We start from the raw sequence: 14,917 nt of genomic DNA, 5'->3' as shown, positions 1-14,917 counted from the left end.
AATTAGAAAAGCTGAAGTTTTAAAGTTAAGAGTCTGCTTGTGCGGGAGGAATTGTGCAAGTATGCAGTTAATCCACAACCAGACCATTTCAACGATCCCACACAGAGTGGCATCGCACAACAGCCACTGGTCCGGTACTGCACAACAGCGATGCAAATCAGGGACCACCATCAGAAGACGTCTTTCACATAGAATGTTTCCATTTTAAAGCGGATTTGAAACCTAACCTACTGCAGCGATTCCGAAGACAAAACTCACAGAAATTTACCATGATTTGGGGGACCTTTTTGACCTGGTCTCAATGAATGTAGAAGAGCTGCTACTGATAACAAACGACCGAGCAGCCTCAGCAGTGGGTTCAAAGCCACCACTCATCATCCAACAGCAGCCAATTCCTACGTTCGGCGGCAGCATCTCAACTGGCCGGAATTCAAGGGCATCTTTTTGGATCTGATGGCAAGCTCGAATTATACTGAAGCCATGAAACTGTATCATCTCGACAAGGTCCTCGTCGTTTAAGCAGCCAAAATACTAGACGCCAAGGTGCTTAGCAAAGGTTGTTACCAACAAGCTTGTGTCATTTTCATCAAGCCATTCGAAAATGTGCGTGAATTGTGGTGAACGAGGTTGCCCGCCATGTAGAGAGTCTACGCTACCTTAAGCAAGACATGACCGGCGGGCCGGAGTACATGGCCGTGTTCTTGGTTGTGAAAACCCTCTACAAGTCGACACGAAAGGCTTGGGAGTACACATAAAAGGAAGAGCTTCCAAGTTACGAGCAAATGGTCAAGTTTCTGACATTCAGAGCCCAAATTCTAGAGAACTGTGAAGCCGTATATCAGATACAAGTTTCAGCAGCAAGTACTCCAAAGCCAACAGGTATACACCCAATGAAGACCGGCTCGGGTTCCCATCGCAACTTCCAGTGCTCGACCTTCATCTCTTTCTCCACATCCCAGAAGAAAAGAGAAGATGTGAATCGCTGGGCTTTGTTACAACTGCCTACACAAAGGACTCCTCCCCAAAAATTGTTCTACCTTCAAGTCGTGTCGCTAGTGTGAGGCTCTTCACCACACTTTGTTGCATGAAGATGTGGCATCAGGTCCAAAGCGCCCAAGTCGCAACCACTATCCGTCTAAAAACCGAAGGCACCTACTACGATAGACCACAGAGTATCTACAGCCTATTTTGCCACCAGCGCAAAAACTTACTGCTGTTCACCGCCATTGCCATTGACAAACACAGCCAACCTCATCCCTGTCGCGACCTCCTCGAAAGCGACTCCCAAGTAAACTTTATTACGGAGACATTGCCCAACTGTTTGGGTGCCATGAAATGGCGAGCCAACGTTCCCATTACCGGAATCAATCAGTTACGAAGCCCCGCTCGTGACAAGGTGATGGTCAAATTCCGATCCAGAGTGTCTACTTTCTTCCGCAACATCGAGCGTCCGATCACAGCCAAAGTGACTGAAAAACTCTCAACCATCATGATCGACGTCAGCGGATGGCACCTTCCGGAAGGAATAGTCCTAGCCGATCCAGCGTTCCACACTCCCGACGAGGTTGATATGCTGATCGGTGGAAAATGGTTCTTCGACATCATGAAGCTAAGATGTCTAGCTTGTCCGACAAGCTGCCACAGCTGTGAGAAACTCACCTAGGGAGAATCGTGGTTCTTAGGGAGTCGTACATCGCCGACGCTCCAGTGCAGCACTCCAATCTGATCTCCATCGAAGTGGTCAAAACCGTGATGTAGTGGTTCTTGCAAGTCGAGCAATTGCTGGACATCGCCCAGTTCTCCTGAGAAGAAATAGCCTACGAATCCCGCTTTCTGTCCACATACAAGCGAAATCCGACAGGGAGGTTTGTGGTACAACAACCATTCAAAGAAACCTTTACCAAGTTGGATGATTGTCGAGCTTTAGCACTGAAGCGATTTCTGATACAAGAGAAGAGATTGTAACGTAACCTCAAGAGCCAAACGCAGTACATCGAGTTCATCCGAGAATACGAGACTCTCGGTCATAGCCACGAAGTGATCGAATCAGATGACCCGCCGGCCAGAAAAGGTTCTCTCCAGTTCAACTATGTGCTGTTCCAAGAATGCAGAGTGAAAAAGGTCATCAAGGTCCTGGGTGTGCTCTGGGATTCAGAGACAGATGACGGAGGAGAGACGTTGTAGCCAAGCGATTGATCTAAGCCGAAGTAGTCATGTTCTACGACACTCTTGGTCTATACAGTCATTGTCCTCGAGAAACTGCAGCGTCTGGAGTATCAAGTAAGAGATGACCGGGTCGATAGTGTGTCTGATTTTTGCAAATAATCGATTATCCGTTAATCGAATAATATTTGAGAGATTGATTAATTCATTCGATTAATCGACAAAAATAATCGATTAAAATCAATAATCGATTACTTAGTAAATCCTAGTTTGTCAACCAAAAAAAAAAAGGTCGCTCGACACATTTTGAAAAATTTGGAGAAGTCTGGTCATATTTTTTTGCTCTGCGACTTTCGTTTTCAATGCCACCCTTCATTAATTATGCTCTCGATTAATTGATATCAGCTACTCGATTTGCTCGATTATACCGAAAGCTTGTAATCGATTATTGATTTTTCGATTATTTTAGAAATTAATCGATTATTTGCGTTAATCGAGTAAAAAAAGACATCACTAGGGTCGACAAAGATTTTCCGTAACAGTGGCAAGAACTCGATAGCTTCATTGTCACACCTCAACCAAATTCCAGTCCATAGATATGTGACAAACTAAAACATGATGTTTTATGAGTTGCATAAGTTCTCTCTGATACCTCGGACATTGCGTAAGAAGCCTGTGTATACGTGCGGAGTATATTTGCGGACGTTGGTCCCCTTGCACAATTTGTGAATCCCACGAAATGATTTTTCTAGAGCCCTCCTGCTGTCTTATTTAATAAAGAAAGTAGAGCTGAGCATGAAGTTTTGAGAAGTCGTCCTGGGATGCGACAGTACAACACCTGGATCAAAGACCACTAAATGAACTTTAGTAGTTCATCCGAAATCCCATTGTTTTAATCAGTCTTCCCATATGCACATCGCACACAAGGTTCGCTCTGGTTCTGAGCTCATATTAAATCACACTTCAAACGCGCTATTTCGTACCTAAACATGTGCACATGTTCGCCTGCATAACCGAACCCCATGTACGTACACGGTGTGCGTACACGTTGGTTCGAGGCACTAGTTTTCTCTTTCTCACTCTCATCATCACTAGCGTTGACTCTTGCCTTGTGCGAATCGTTCTCGTGTACGCACCCGGTGTACGTACATGGATGTTTGAACTAGAGTTTGCACATTGTTCGCTTGGGTTCGATGTTCGAGGCGAACCTGTACATCGAGACGAAGCATGTTTGAGGTTGAACGCGTGCGCGAAATTTTGTACACAGGTACAATCTTGTCGATGTTCATGGGAAGTCTGGTTTTAATCCAAAAAGAAAACGATGGCTGTAGATGGCAATACGTCAACACTGAAAACAATCCCGCCGATATCGTTTCCCGTGGCCAGTTACCGAGAGCAGAAACAACCTCTGCCCAACCTACGCCTTGTGGTTTGTCTATCGAACGTGAAACACGTTGAAATTTGACTGTCCGTGAGCTGCGCTAATCCAAATCTTCCATGTGGTGGACTATCCTACTGCTGGACAAGAATCCTCTGGTGTGTATGATGATCCGTGAATTGCACGTCGAGCTACTTCACATCGGTCGAAGTCGGCTGCTGAACGCCATGCGGCAACGATACTGGCTCATTAAGGCTCGATCCACTATCATGCAAATCACGCGGTATTGCGTGAGATGCTTTCGATGCGATCCAACCGACAAGACGCAATTGATGGGCAACCTGCCCTCCGCGAATGTTATTCTAAGAGTAGCCAGTCTCGAAAAAATGCGCAAGCGAGAAAAAAAAATTGAAACAAAACGAGCATGCTAACAGATTGTACGGTCATTCTAACAAGCTGCAATCTACTTCTCAAACCTTTTTTTACAAAACTCCCTAAAATATTATTTTATGATTGTAGTACGTTTCGAAATCAATGGCATCGTATTTAATGGTTATTCTTTTTCACTTTTTTTTCTTCCATCCAGGGTCTCACCAACGACCAGGTGCTGCGGTACGTAATCGAAGGGGGCGTTATGGAGCGACCGGAAAAATGTCCGGACAAACTGTACGATCTGATGCGACGATGCTGGCAGCATCGTCCGACGGCGCGGCCTACCTTCGTCGACATCATCAATATGCTACTGCCGGACGCCAACGAGCGGTTCCACGAGGTGTCCTTTTTCAACTCACCGGAGGCTCAGGATATGGCACGGACACAGCATCAAAGTATGTGTAGATTTACAGTGCAGACATGCAGAATTAACCACAACTGTTCTATTTTTTTAGTAATCTTGGATGATGTTACCACACCGTTGCACCCGGGTGGCGGCGACGGCGACGACGAGGACGAAGATGACATGATGGACAAGGACGAGGAAATGCGCATCGGTGACGTTGGCACCGATGACGAGTACTCGATGGAAATGACCAACAGTCACCTGGTGCCGAATAACGGCCCAACGGCCACAATCCGCTCGCCGCACTCGCCACTAAGGTGAGAACAGCACACCCTAGGTAAATGTCAAAAAATATATATTTTTCTATTTTTCGAAATACGGAAGAACAAAAAGTAGTCCAAAAATGTATTCAAAATTCAAAATTCGTTAGCTATGACTCAAAATTTGCTCGCTCTCGCATCCCATCAAGTAACGACGTGTTCTAATCGCTCATCTCTCTCACCATATCACTCGCAATGTGTACACGAATTACTAATCTCATCCCATTCAATCCACCCGTCACGACCCCCCCCCCCCGCCATCCTCCAAAATTTTCGGCAATGTTTGTTAAACTGATTTGGCTTACACAATTTGGTTACAAAAGATTCCTGCTCGATTAGCAAAATAAAACAACAACAAAAAAGATGAAAATAAAAATAATTGGAAGCCCGTTTCCGCTGTGCAGGTTGAGTCTGGGAAAGTTACACCCTCCCAATCGGGCAAGCTTGCACGTGGAAACCGATGCTGGTTCCACAATTGGGAATGCTCGAAATAGAAGATATATATTTTTTATTTTAACATTCTGTGCTTTATGTCGTAGAGATGGTCATTGCATTCATAATTGGTATGTTCTCTTCGTTAGTGTTGCTATACAATACGCCTACCCACTATCTATAGATACATTGATGCGTTTTGTTTTTTTGTGCTGTAGTATTTGACACTTTTTTTCCTCCCTCCCCTTGTTCTAACCAATCACCTTGCAAATTTAATAATGTTCACGATAATGACAAAAACAGAAACGGGACGAACACAGTGGACAGAGTACGTACGCCTGCCAAGCATCGTTGGATTTCCGACCATTTGGAAGTATTTGTTTTGTGATGGTACAGGTATCTAGGTTTCTTCTACAAAAAAAAATGATATAAATAGTATGAGCGCACCTGAGAATTCGTCATCCCAGCAACGACGTAGTTTACTGGTGGTAAAATGCGTACACGCAAAAGAAGTAGTTTCAGAAGTACATACCCTGGAACAGGTAGAAACTCCATCGGTTCGAATATTTCTGGTTCTCATTTGTCGCAGATATGTTCGTCGATGACTCCGACATTGACTGTGATCCATCGACACGTTTCACGATATAAGAGACCACAATCCGTTATTTTAACGCAAGACGACGAGTGACGCGTAATGGTAAGATTAGTTTGTTTATGCATTTTATAAACCGTTAGCTGCTACGATTTGCTGAACTAGATACGTACGATTGAAATGTTCTGCAATATTCGCATTAGTAATAATATCACAATGTTTCTTATTAAAGTTCGTAGAACTAATACTGGGTGGTCATAATTTATTTCTTATATTCATACTATATTATTGTCTCTTTCATGTACAAGCGGAGAAAAAACACAAAACCTGGCGTAGTTGGAACGAGCTTTGTTACTCAATATATGTATGAATGGAAGAAGATAGAAATGGAAAATGGTAATTGAAATATCAACTTCAGTTGACTGATGTCACTTTGTCGGTCGTCGATGTAGCTGTTCATTAAGTTATTAAATATCATAATTATATTGTGCTTTAAAGATGACAAAATTGATGATCATGTGATAGTAGTGGTCCAAATCTGCACAAGGTCCAGATCGAACTCACTGCCCACATTGTCAGGGTCATTTTTCCGTACCCAGTAAAGGCTATACTGTATACCCGGCCGAGAAAGAAATAATGTGAATCATAGTGATGCAAGAAAAGAACGACACGACAATACCAGAAATGCTTTGATTTTGTTCGCAAATATCGTTAAGAAATCCACAAATACTATCAAGGGCGACAATGGGAAAGATGCATTGATACTCCAGCTTCGGGATGAATACAACTGAAAGCACCGCAAGACATGCACATATCGAACAAGACTAAAAAGGGAGAAAAACGCAAATTTCGAGCACTGCACTAACTCCAACGAAATAGCTGACGATGAAAAACGATATGTTTATTCAGTGTGTTGAGTTAAGTAAGCGATCGCGAACCGCACGGAAAAAGCCAAATAGGGATTCCATGAGAAACCAACCGACCGCAAAATATGACCATCGTCGATTCGAACGAAACTTTGCAGGTGTGTTCGCTGTATGAATCTCCATGATATTCTCTGGCAATTGGAATATTTTGATGCAAGAGTAATTTTTCAAAAGGGCGTAAACTATCTAAGAACAAGTTACAGGGAATGAATACTTCTGTCCGAAAAAAATATACACTGAAAAAAATGTTGTCATTTTTCAAAAAAAAAAAAAAACAAAAATTTATGATAAAAATTTAAATTGCGAAAAAACCCATCTTTGTAAATTTTTTATATTTTGTTACCACAAAACTTAAAGAGAAAAGAAACATTTTGATTGTGATTGCATGATGGAGAAAAAATCGGTAAAAAAGTTTTTCTAACAATAACTTCGTACATGTTTTTAAATTTCATACTAATTGACATACAAAATTGTAATTTTATTACAGAATATAATTCTAAGCACCATTTAAAATCAAAATGCATTTAACAAAAATCTTCCAAAATGCGATAGTTTTCGAGATATTTGAAATTTTGCTACTTCAAAAACAATTATTTCGTGTAATTATGCTCTTTTTAAAAGTTATTCGCGTTACCCCATCAAAAAATGTCAAAAATTTAATGTTTATCGTTTTAAAGACGTAAAAGCAACCTTTTTAGTGTATTTGGATCATGGAGAAGCTTTCAATAAAAAGTTTTCCTAATAACAACTTTTGACATTTTTTTATAATTCTTACTATTTGCAGTCAAAAATACAATTTTCTTTTTGAATATGATTCTAAACGCCATTTTAAATCGAAATGCTTTTAACAAAAAAATTCTAAAATGTGGTAGTTCTCGAGATATTTTAACTTTTGTTTTAACAACACAATTATTTTGTTTTATAACGACCTTTTCATAAGTTAGTCGCGTTTCTCCATCAACAATAATAGGTTTTTCAAAAGGCCCGTAAACTTTCGTGCAACTTTCTCTTTGACATCAAGGCGCTATTGTAAACCATTTGAAAGTTACATGAAAGCGTAATCTAACAAAAAAAAATCAAATTCATGCACGTAGAAACGTTTACGCCCTTTTGAAAAGTTGCTCTTGAGTCAAAATAATCTTATTATCTGTGGAAAATATTTAGTCTTGCATGACGGTGAAACGTGTAAAGTTTCATTGGAATCTAAGATGGTCGGTCACGATTTTAAAGATTTTCGGACGGATCTTCGTGGAATTCCTCCAAAATAATTACACCAAACACGATGATTAAACCGGTAAAGGCAACGGAACCTGAATAATACAATGGACACTGAAAGATCATCTCTTTACCATGAAAACAGCACAAAAGAAGCTCTTATTCCAGTATAATATATAATAGTATATAATAAAAAACACATCATCGGCTTCGAAAAGTCGCGTAGTGGTACAGTTTGTATGGCGGATGGAAAGATGTGAGGAATCGGTAAACTTATTGCAATGAACGATAATGGTGTCACGTTGAAAAAAGTGTTATATGTACCAGCCCTGGCGAGTAATTTGCTGTGTGTCGGTAAAATATTTGATGAAGGTTTTGATGTATTTTCGAGATCTGATAATCAAGAATGGTCGAACATTTTTTGTTGGAGAAAGAAAGCTGGATTATATAATCTCAAACAGTCACAATATCAATCGTTGTTGTCGAAAGTGTCGCATACTGACATCTGGACGCTATAAAGCGACTTGTAGTGGAAGATTTCGGTGATGATTTGAAGTTACGTGATTGTGGAGTTAGGTGTGTACTGTGCTTTACTGGACTTGATCCATACGGACCTAGCTGAACCGCTAGAAGTAAACACACCACGTGGTAACCGTTTCGTTGTGACCATGATTGATGACATGACCATCATATATCTACTGAAACACAAGTACGAAGCATTCAAGGGGATACGTGAGTATGTGCACCATGTGCAGAACAAATTTGGACGGGCACCGAAAGTACTTCGCTGCGATGGCGGTGCAAAGTGGTCGGAAACGCCAAAAACGTGAACTTAATTCACTAGAGGCCAAACCATCGAACATATTCACAGGGTGTCTTTAGAGGAATTGTTCATATGAATATTCCCCACAATCTGATAACAATTTAAATTATGCTTACCATGATCGAGCTAAAAAAATTAACTTTTTATACTGACGAGGTAGAAAATCAATCGAGGTAGAAGGACAATCTTTGCAGCCAGCGGCCCTCTACAGTCCACAACAGAACGGGATCGCTAAACGGAAGAAGCGCTCTCTCCTGGAAATGATGCTGTGCTTGCTACACGAGAGCAACATGGATAAGAAATACTGGGGAGAGACAATGATGGCTGCGAATTAATTATTAAATCGTCTTCCGTCTGCTTCCATTGAACGTATTCCTTCCTTTTACAAGGGAAAGTTATCAAAATTAGAGCCATAGTACTCAAGTGAGAGCAAGGATGTGAAGTATACAGATTGGAAAACTAGAAGTGGCAGAGTTATTAGAACAGGCTCAATATCTTACGGGCTTAACTTTTGTCTGCTGCTGATGAGGGTCGAGCTTAGGCAGCGTAACTATGAATCCCTACGTATTCCTTACGGAACCAAGCCTAAGTGTGGTCATGTATCGGTATTTGGTTCGTATGCATTTGTGCATGTACCGGATCAAAAGTTGGATAAGAAGACTGTTCCTTTGGTCATTGTGGAAAACGAAGAGGTTTGTCGTTTTCTTGATGAGACAGCTAACAGAATCAAGCCAAGCCAAGCCAAGGGAAATCGTGTGAACTCTGCGGTGGTACACATCTTAACTTTCAGTGTGCCATCTTGAAAAATATTTGCGCATCTCAGAAGTTCGAGTAGGTTAGAGCCGATTATGCTTCAATTGCCTTAGAAAAGGACACCATTCCAGTAACTGTCCATCCAAGATCACATGTCGAAAGCGTCACCATACACTCCGCCATGAGGATGAAAAGGGACATAAGCCAACAGATAATCCTTAATCGGCGAATTCAGATATTCCTACTTGTTCCATCCGTCACAGCATATACTTCTTTCCCTTTTCGCAACGATAATTGATCGGTGTCACAATGCACTGTTTACGTATCAGTGTAGCATGCTGTCCATTTCTCAATAATAAGTCACGTCCTTCCAGTCAGCATATAAATTAGCGCTGCAAAGCAGCAACATCGTCAGTTTAATTTGAACCACGAAGGAGCAAGAACCTAACAAGAGAATAAAATTAGTGTTCCTGAAGCAAGTCATTTCATTTGGTCGTCACCAGTCAGCGTCATCAGCTCGGACATTGCCGGAGCGGTCCTCCAGTGGACATTGCGATTGCTCTCAAGCATTTACAATCCACCCGCAAGGAAAAAGAAACACAGCTGAGGTCCGCGAAAAAACCCAGAATTTTTTTTTTTGTAGTGACTCAGCCCTCCACCCCAGTCGGAACACTACTGCTTCCTCAAATCCTGTTCCAGTTTTAAGAAATGATCCACAAGTATCGACTACGTGCTCCTGCAATTATGGGCAGTCGACGAAAACTATGCTTTTGCTGACAGCAGTAGTGCACACTATCGACGGACACAATTAACCACATAAATGTCGTGTGCTGCTGGACTGTGGACCACAAGTCAAGTTCGTGACCGAAGAGATGGCGAACATCCTTAGTGTTCCGAAGCAACGAGCCAACGTTTCAACGGCCGGAATAAATGCCACCGAAACGTTGGTCTGTGACAAGGTATTTGTGAAGGATCGTTCTCGACATGAAAAGTTCTACGCTAACATAGAATGCCAAAGGTAACCGTAATATTGATCTTGCGGATCCTGCATTTCATGAGCAGGAAAAATCGATTTGTCGATCCTGCGTTTCATAAGCCAGGAAAACTCGATTTGTTGCTCGGAGCTGAACTATTTTTCGACCTGCTAAAGCCTGGGCATTTAATTCTAGAGACAATTTTCAATAGGACGTAAGTAACAATGAGAGATTCTCTTTGGAGTCTTTCTCTTCTGTTCATTACTCGGCCATTTCAACATTTACTACTCTACTCTTTGCATAATATTCTAGTAAAAACCGTTGGCTTTCGATATGTACTGGAAAATTAGTGCAAAGTGTTGTAATGACGTCGAAAGAGAAAGTAAACAAAGAGAGGCTCTCAATGTTACTTATTGAAAATTTTCTCTAGAATTATCGCTGATAATATGCCGTAGCTAAGGGAGACCTACCTAGGATGGGGAGTCGCTGGAGTAGTCCACGAGCCTACCGTGACCGAAACTGTCATTCAACATGCAAACTTGGCTTTAATAGACAAAGTAGAGGAGATGATGCTTCAGTTTTGGAAGATCGAGGACGTTCCTGGTGCTACAACGTTGTCAGTCGAAGAGCAGTGATGCGAAGCTCATTTTTATCAACAACTGAACGCGATCAGAGTGGACGATTTATCGCCAGACTTCCGCCTAAGGATACCTTCAGCCAGTTAGATGATTGCCTCGCATTAGCCTTCAAGCGATCCTAGATGTTGGAAAAGCAGTTGCCCTGAACGTCGATTGCCGTACATCGATTTTATGCGTGAATATGAAGCACTTAGACATTGTAACGAAGTAAAGACAGTCGACGATCCGGTCAATCCAACAAAGTATTATATGCCACACTACGCTGTTGTTCGTCCATCCAGTTCCAGTACCAAGTGGCGCGTAGTTTTCGAGGCTAGTGCGAAGTCTATGTCATCCGCAATTTCATTAAGCGAAGTTCTTAAGGCACTATTGTGCTGCGAGTCCTATTTTCCATCATGTTGAGTTTACGGAAGCATTCCATTGTATTTTTGGCGGATATAAGTAAAATACGCATGGCCCCTAAGGACACTTGCTACCAACGAATTTTCTAGAGGGAACAGCCTACGCATCCACTTCGAGTTTTGGAATTGAATAGGGTAACGTATGGAACCGCATCCTTCCCGTATCAAACTACTCCATGCCTGAATCAGCTTGCTGAAGTAGAATTACATGATTTTCAGATCACCGCTCGCATTCTTAAGGAGGACTGTTATATAGATGACATATTGTCTGGTGCTGACACCGTCGAAGAAGCCATCGAATGTCAACACCAGTTAAAGAGATTGCTTGTCAGAGGTTGCTTTCCTGTACATAATTGGTGTTCGAATTTTTAGAACACATACCGCGAGGACCATGAAAAACACCTAACTCTCCAAGAATATGGCGCTAATGAGGCCATCAAGGTTTTAGGACAATTATGGGATCCAATCCATGATATGTTTCTAATCGCCAACCAGCATCGACCAGTATTGACTCAAATTGAAAGGGTAACAAAACGAACAATCGACTCTGAAATCGCTAAATTTTCGATCCACTCAGTTTGTTCGCTCCGTTCATCGTCATTGCAAAGCTTCTGGTACGGAAACTTTAGCAGACAAACGCAGGATGGGATGACATCGTGGAGAAGCAATTTCAGCAAGCGTGGTTTACTATGCAAGAAGCATTGTCACAGTTGAACCTCATCATTCATGCATCTATCTGCGCAGCATGTTTGCCGACAGCTCGGCAAGGTTAAGCATCATCAGAAGTAAATCTAAGGTTGCCCCACTACACGAACTCACCATCCCAAGAAAGGAATTGTGCGCCGCTGTATTATTGACGCGTCTGATAAATAAGGTGATTCCAGCCATTCAAATGCCATTTCAAGAAGTGCTTTGGTCCAATAGTACAATCGTTTTAGCATGGATGAAGAAGCATCACGATCGTTTACAAGCATTCGTAAGAAACCGCATCGCTGAGATCCTGAAAAGCACTAATAGGTATAAATGGTGTTATATTATTTATTCTCTTCAGACGTTCCAGAGTTTGGTAAGCTTTAGGAAACGGCAGTAAAATTAACTAAAACTCATCTAAAGCATGTCGTCAGAAATACTAGCTGACATTCGAGGAAATGGCGACAATTCCTGGTGAAATGGAAGCTGTGCTGAATTCGGGACCTTCATTCAGTATTTCGTCCGATCCTGAAGATTCACAGGTAATAACTCCAGCACATTTCCTGATAGGGAGGCCACTTATCGCACCAACTGAATCATTGCTTGAGGACATAGAGACCGTCTGAACCGTTTGCAACATCTACAGATCATGCGTGAGCATATTTGGTATGCCTGGAGCCGAGACTATCTTAGCTCGTAACAACTGCGTAAGAAAAATCATCGGACTATGCGAAATCTGCACTCAGACATTATCGTTGTTGTTCACAGTAAGAATCAATCGTCTTTACCTTTACGCCTTTTCGCCGTCAGCCAGCGACCATATTCCAGCATCGCCTAAAGGGACCAGGATAAAAAGAATTAAATTCCATTCCAAAGGCCACCATCGAGAAGTTTCCAGAGAAACACAGCGATTTCTATTGCGGGCTCAACCCTTCACGATAACAACCGTCCCCCAGTCGGAACAGGAGTTTTAGGCATCAACACTAAGGAAATTTGTCTGCTGTTCTCCGCCAATTTTCATTCGCGGCCTTCGACAAAATCAACCATGATATCGCAGTTGTCAAGCCAACTCGATATTTGCGGTCAACTTTTTCACTGGTTTCGTTTGCTATCTATCGCAACATCCGGTATCCCGCAAGGAAGTTACCTCGGCCCAGTGATATTTCTTATTTATATTAATGACGTCGATATCAAATAAAAACATCCTATCTCTCCTTCGCCGATGATATGACTTTTTTTCGACAAATACGGGATTTACCCAAGCAAATGCTTAATCGCCACGTTTACGCGGAAACATCATCCGATCCAGTTCAATTGCCGTTTGTTTAACTCGAGCATTCCAAGTCACTCTCATGTCAAGGATCCTGGAGTCATCTTGGACTCGGCACTAACGTTAAAACCACATACTTCATACATTGTGGGCAAGGCACCAAAATAGTTACGGTTCATCTTCTGCATAGCAAAAAACTTAAGGGACGTATACTGTCTAAAATCGATTTATTTGGCGTACTACCAGAACGAAATTGTCAGAATCGGATATCCAACACCAGTTCACACGCTTTGCCCTTCGACATCTCTAATGGCGAAACAAATTACAAATGCGTAGCTACGAAAACCGTTGCCAGTTAATACACGCTCGATACACTCAGCATCCGGTAACTAGGCTAAGAAACACCATTGAGGCCACGGGGTCTGATCGTGCAAACTAATTGACATCGAATCGCCCCTCGGCAGCGATACAGAGTAGAAAAGAGAAAGAGTAGTCAGTTCAAATATACGCTATTAACTATACGCACGCAATCTTTAATTTGATCCGCGAAAACTATCCAATTCAAGAGCTACCGAATAAAACATTTTGGTCCTTCGAGCCGGATGTAATCCGACGAGATGGTAGATGTGCGAAGTTTTTCGCTGAATATAGTGAAACGTAGTTGATTCGATTTTGCATCAAGTGAAAAGACTACGACATCTTGGCAACGACGCGACGCGTAATGCGGAAGTGTTCGGTGCACGATTAATCTTGAAACGACAAGAACAATCAGCGAATTACCTGTGAAAATAATTCATAAACATTAATTCCCTGTGTGAAAACGACGAAACACCCAAAGTGTTACGAAACATAACCACTAAAAATCTACTGGACGCTTTGATTGGAGCGGGAACAAATCTTGCACCTGAGAGCACGGTTGCGCTCCAAAAAGCGGCGATGGTAAAGCGAGAAAACGATAAGAAAATGGCGCAAAGAATGGAAAATGTCGTCGATCGGCGTGATTTGATATTGCAGAAGCTTCTGAGAATTCGGGAAGGAGTAAAGGATGAGGATGTGAATGTGCATTGGTTAAAACTGCAGTTGGAAAGCATCAACCGGTGCAACGAAGATTCGGAGAAAATTTATCTGGAGATCTGCAATATTAAACCACGGGAACAACGGGATGAGCATACGACAGAACACTACCGCTGTGAAGAGCTGTTCAACTCGCTGTGTATCACGATCGAGATGAAATTGGATGAAAGGAAGAATGCTGAAGCGAATCAAGCGCTGCTCAATGTAAACGCAGTTTCATTCCACCCTCAACCCCCAATGGCTGTGAACTCATCCGCACCACACTTGCAGGTGCCGCTGCCAACATTTGATGGAAATATCGAGAACTGGTATGCCTTCAAATGCATGTTCCAGGCGATTATGCCAAGATATCCTAATGAACCATCCGCGATTAAACTGAATCATCTCAAAAACTTTCTCATCGGCAACGCAGCAGGTAAAATCGACCAGGATGTGCTCAATATCAACAATTACGATGCTGCTTGGAAAATGCTAGAAGATGCATACGAAG

At 42.1% G+C, this 14,917-nt stretch overlaps 1 protein-coding gene across 2 annotated transcripts in view; it reads left to right on the top strand.

The window, feature by feature from the left end:
* LOC131690365 (insulin-like receptor) overlaps positions 1-14,917 on the top strand; it is a 122,616-nt gene that overhangs the window by 95,004 nt on the left and 12,695 nt on the right. The window contains exons 10-11 of one of the 2 annotated variants that reach the window (XM_058976076.1): positions 4,128-4,368; positions 4,429-4,636. In XM_058976076.1, the coding sequence (XP_058832059.1) occupies positions 4,128-4,368; positions 4,429-4,636 (449 nt within the window). Of the gene's footprint in view, positions 1-4,127; positions 4,369-4,428; positions 4,657-14,917 lie in introns of both variants that reach the window. The other variant, XM_058976077.1, reaches the window with a different exon arrangement.

Source organism: Topomyia yanbarensis, chromosome 3 (genome assembly GCF_030247195.1).
Source record: "Topomyia yanbarensis strain Yona2022 chromosome 3, ASM3024719v1, whole genome shotgun sequence".
Taxonomy (NCBI): Eukaryota; Metazoa; Arthropoda; class Insecta; order Diptera; family Culicidae; genus Topomyia; species Topomyia yanbarensis.
This window is presented reverse-complemented; position numbering and strand designations above follow the sequence as displayed.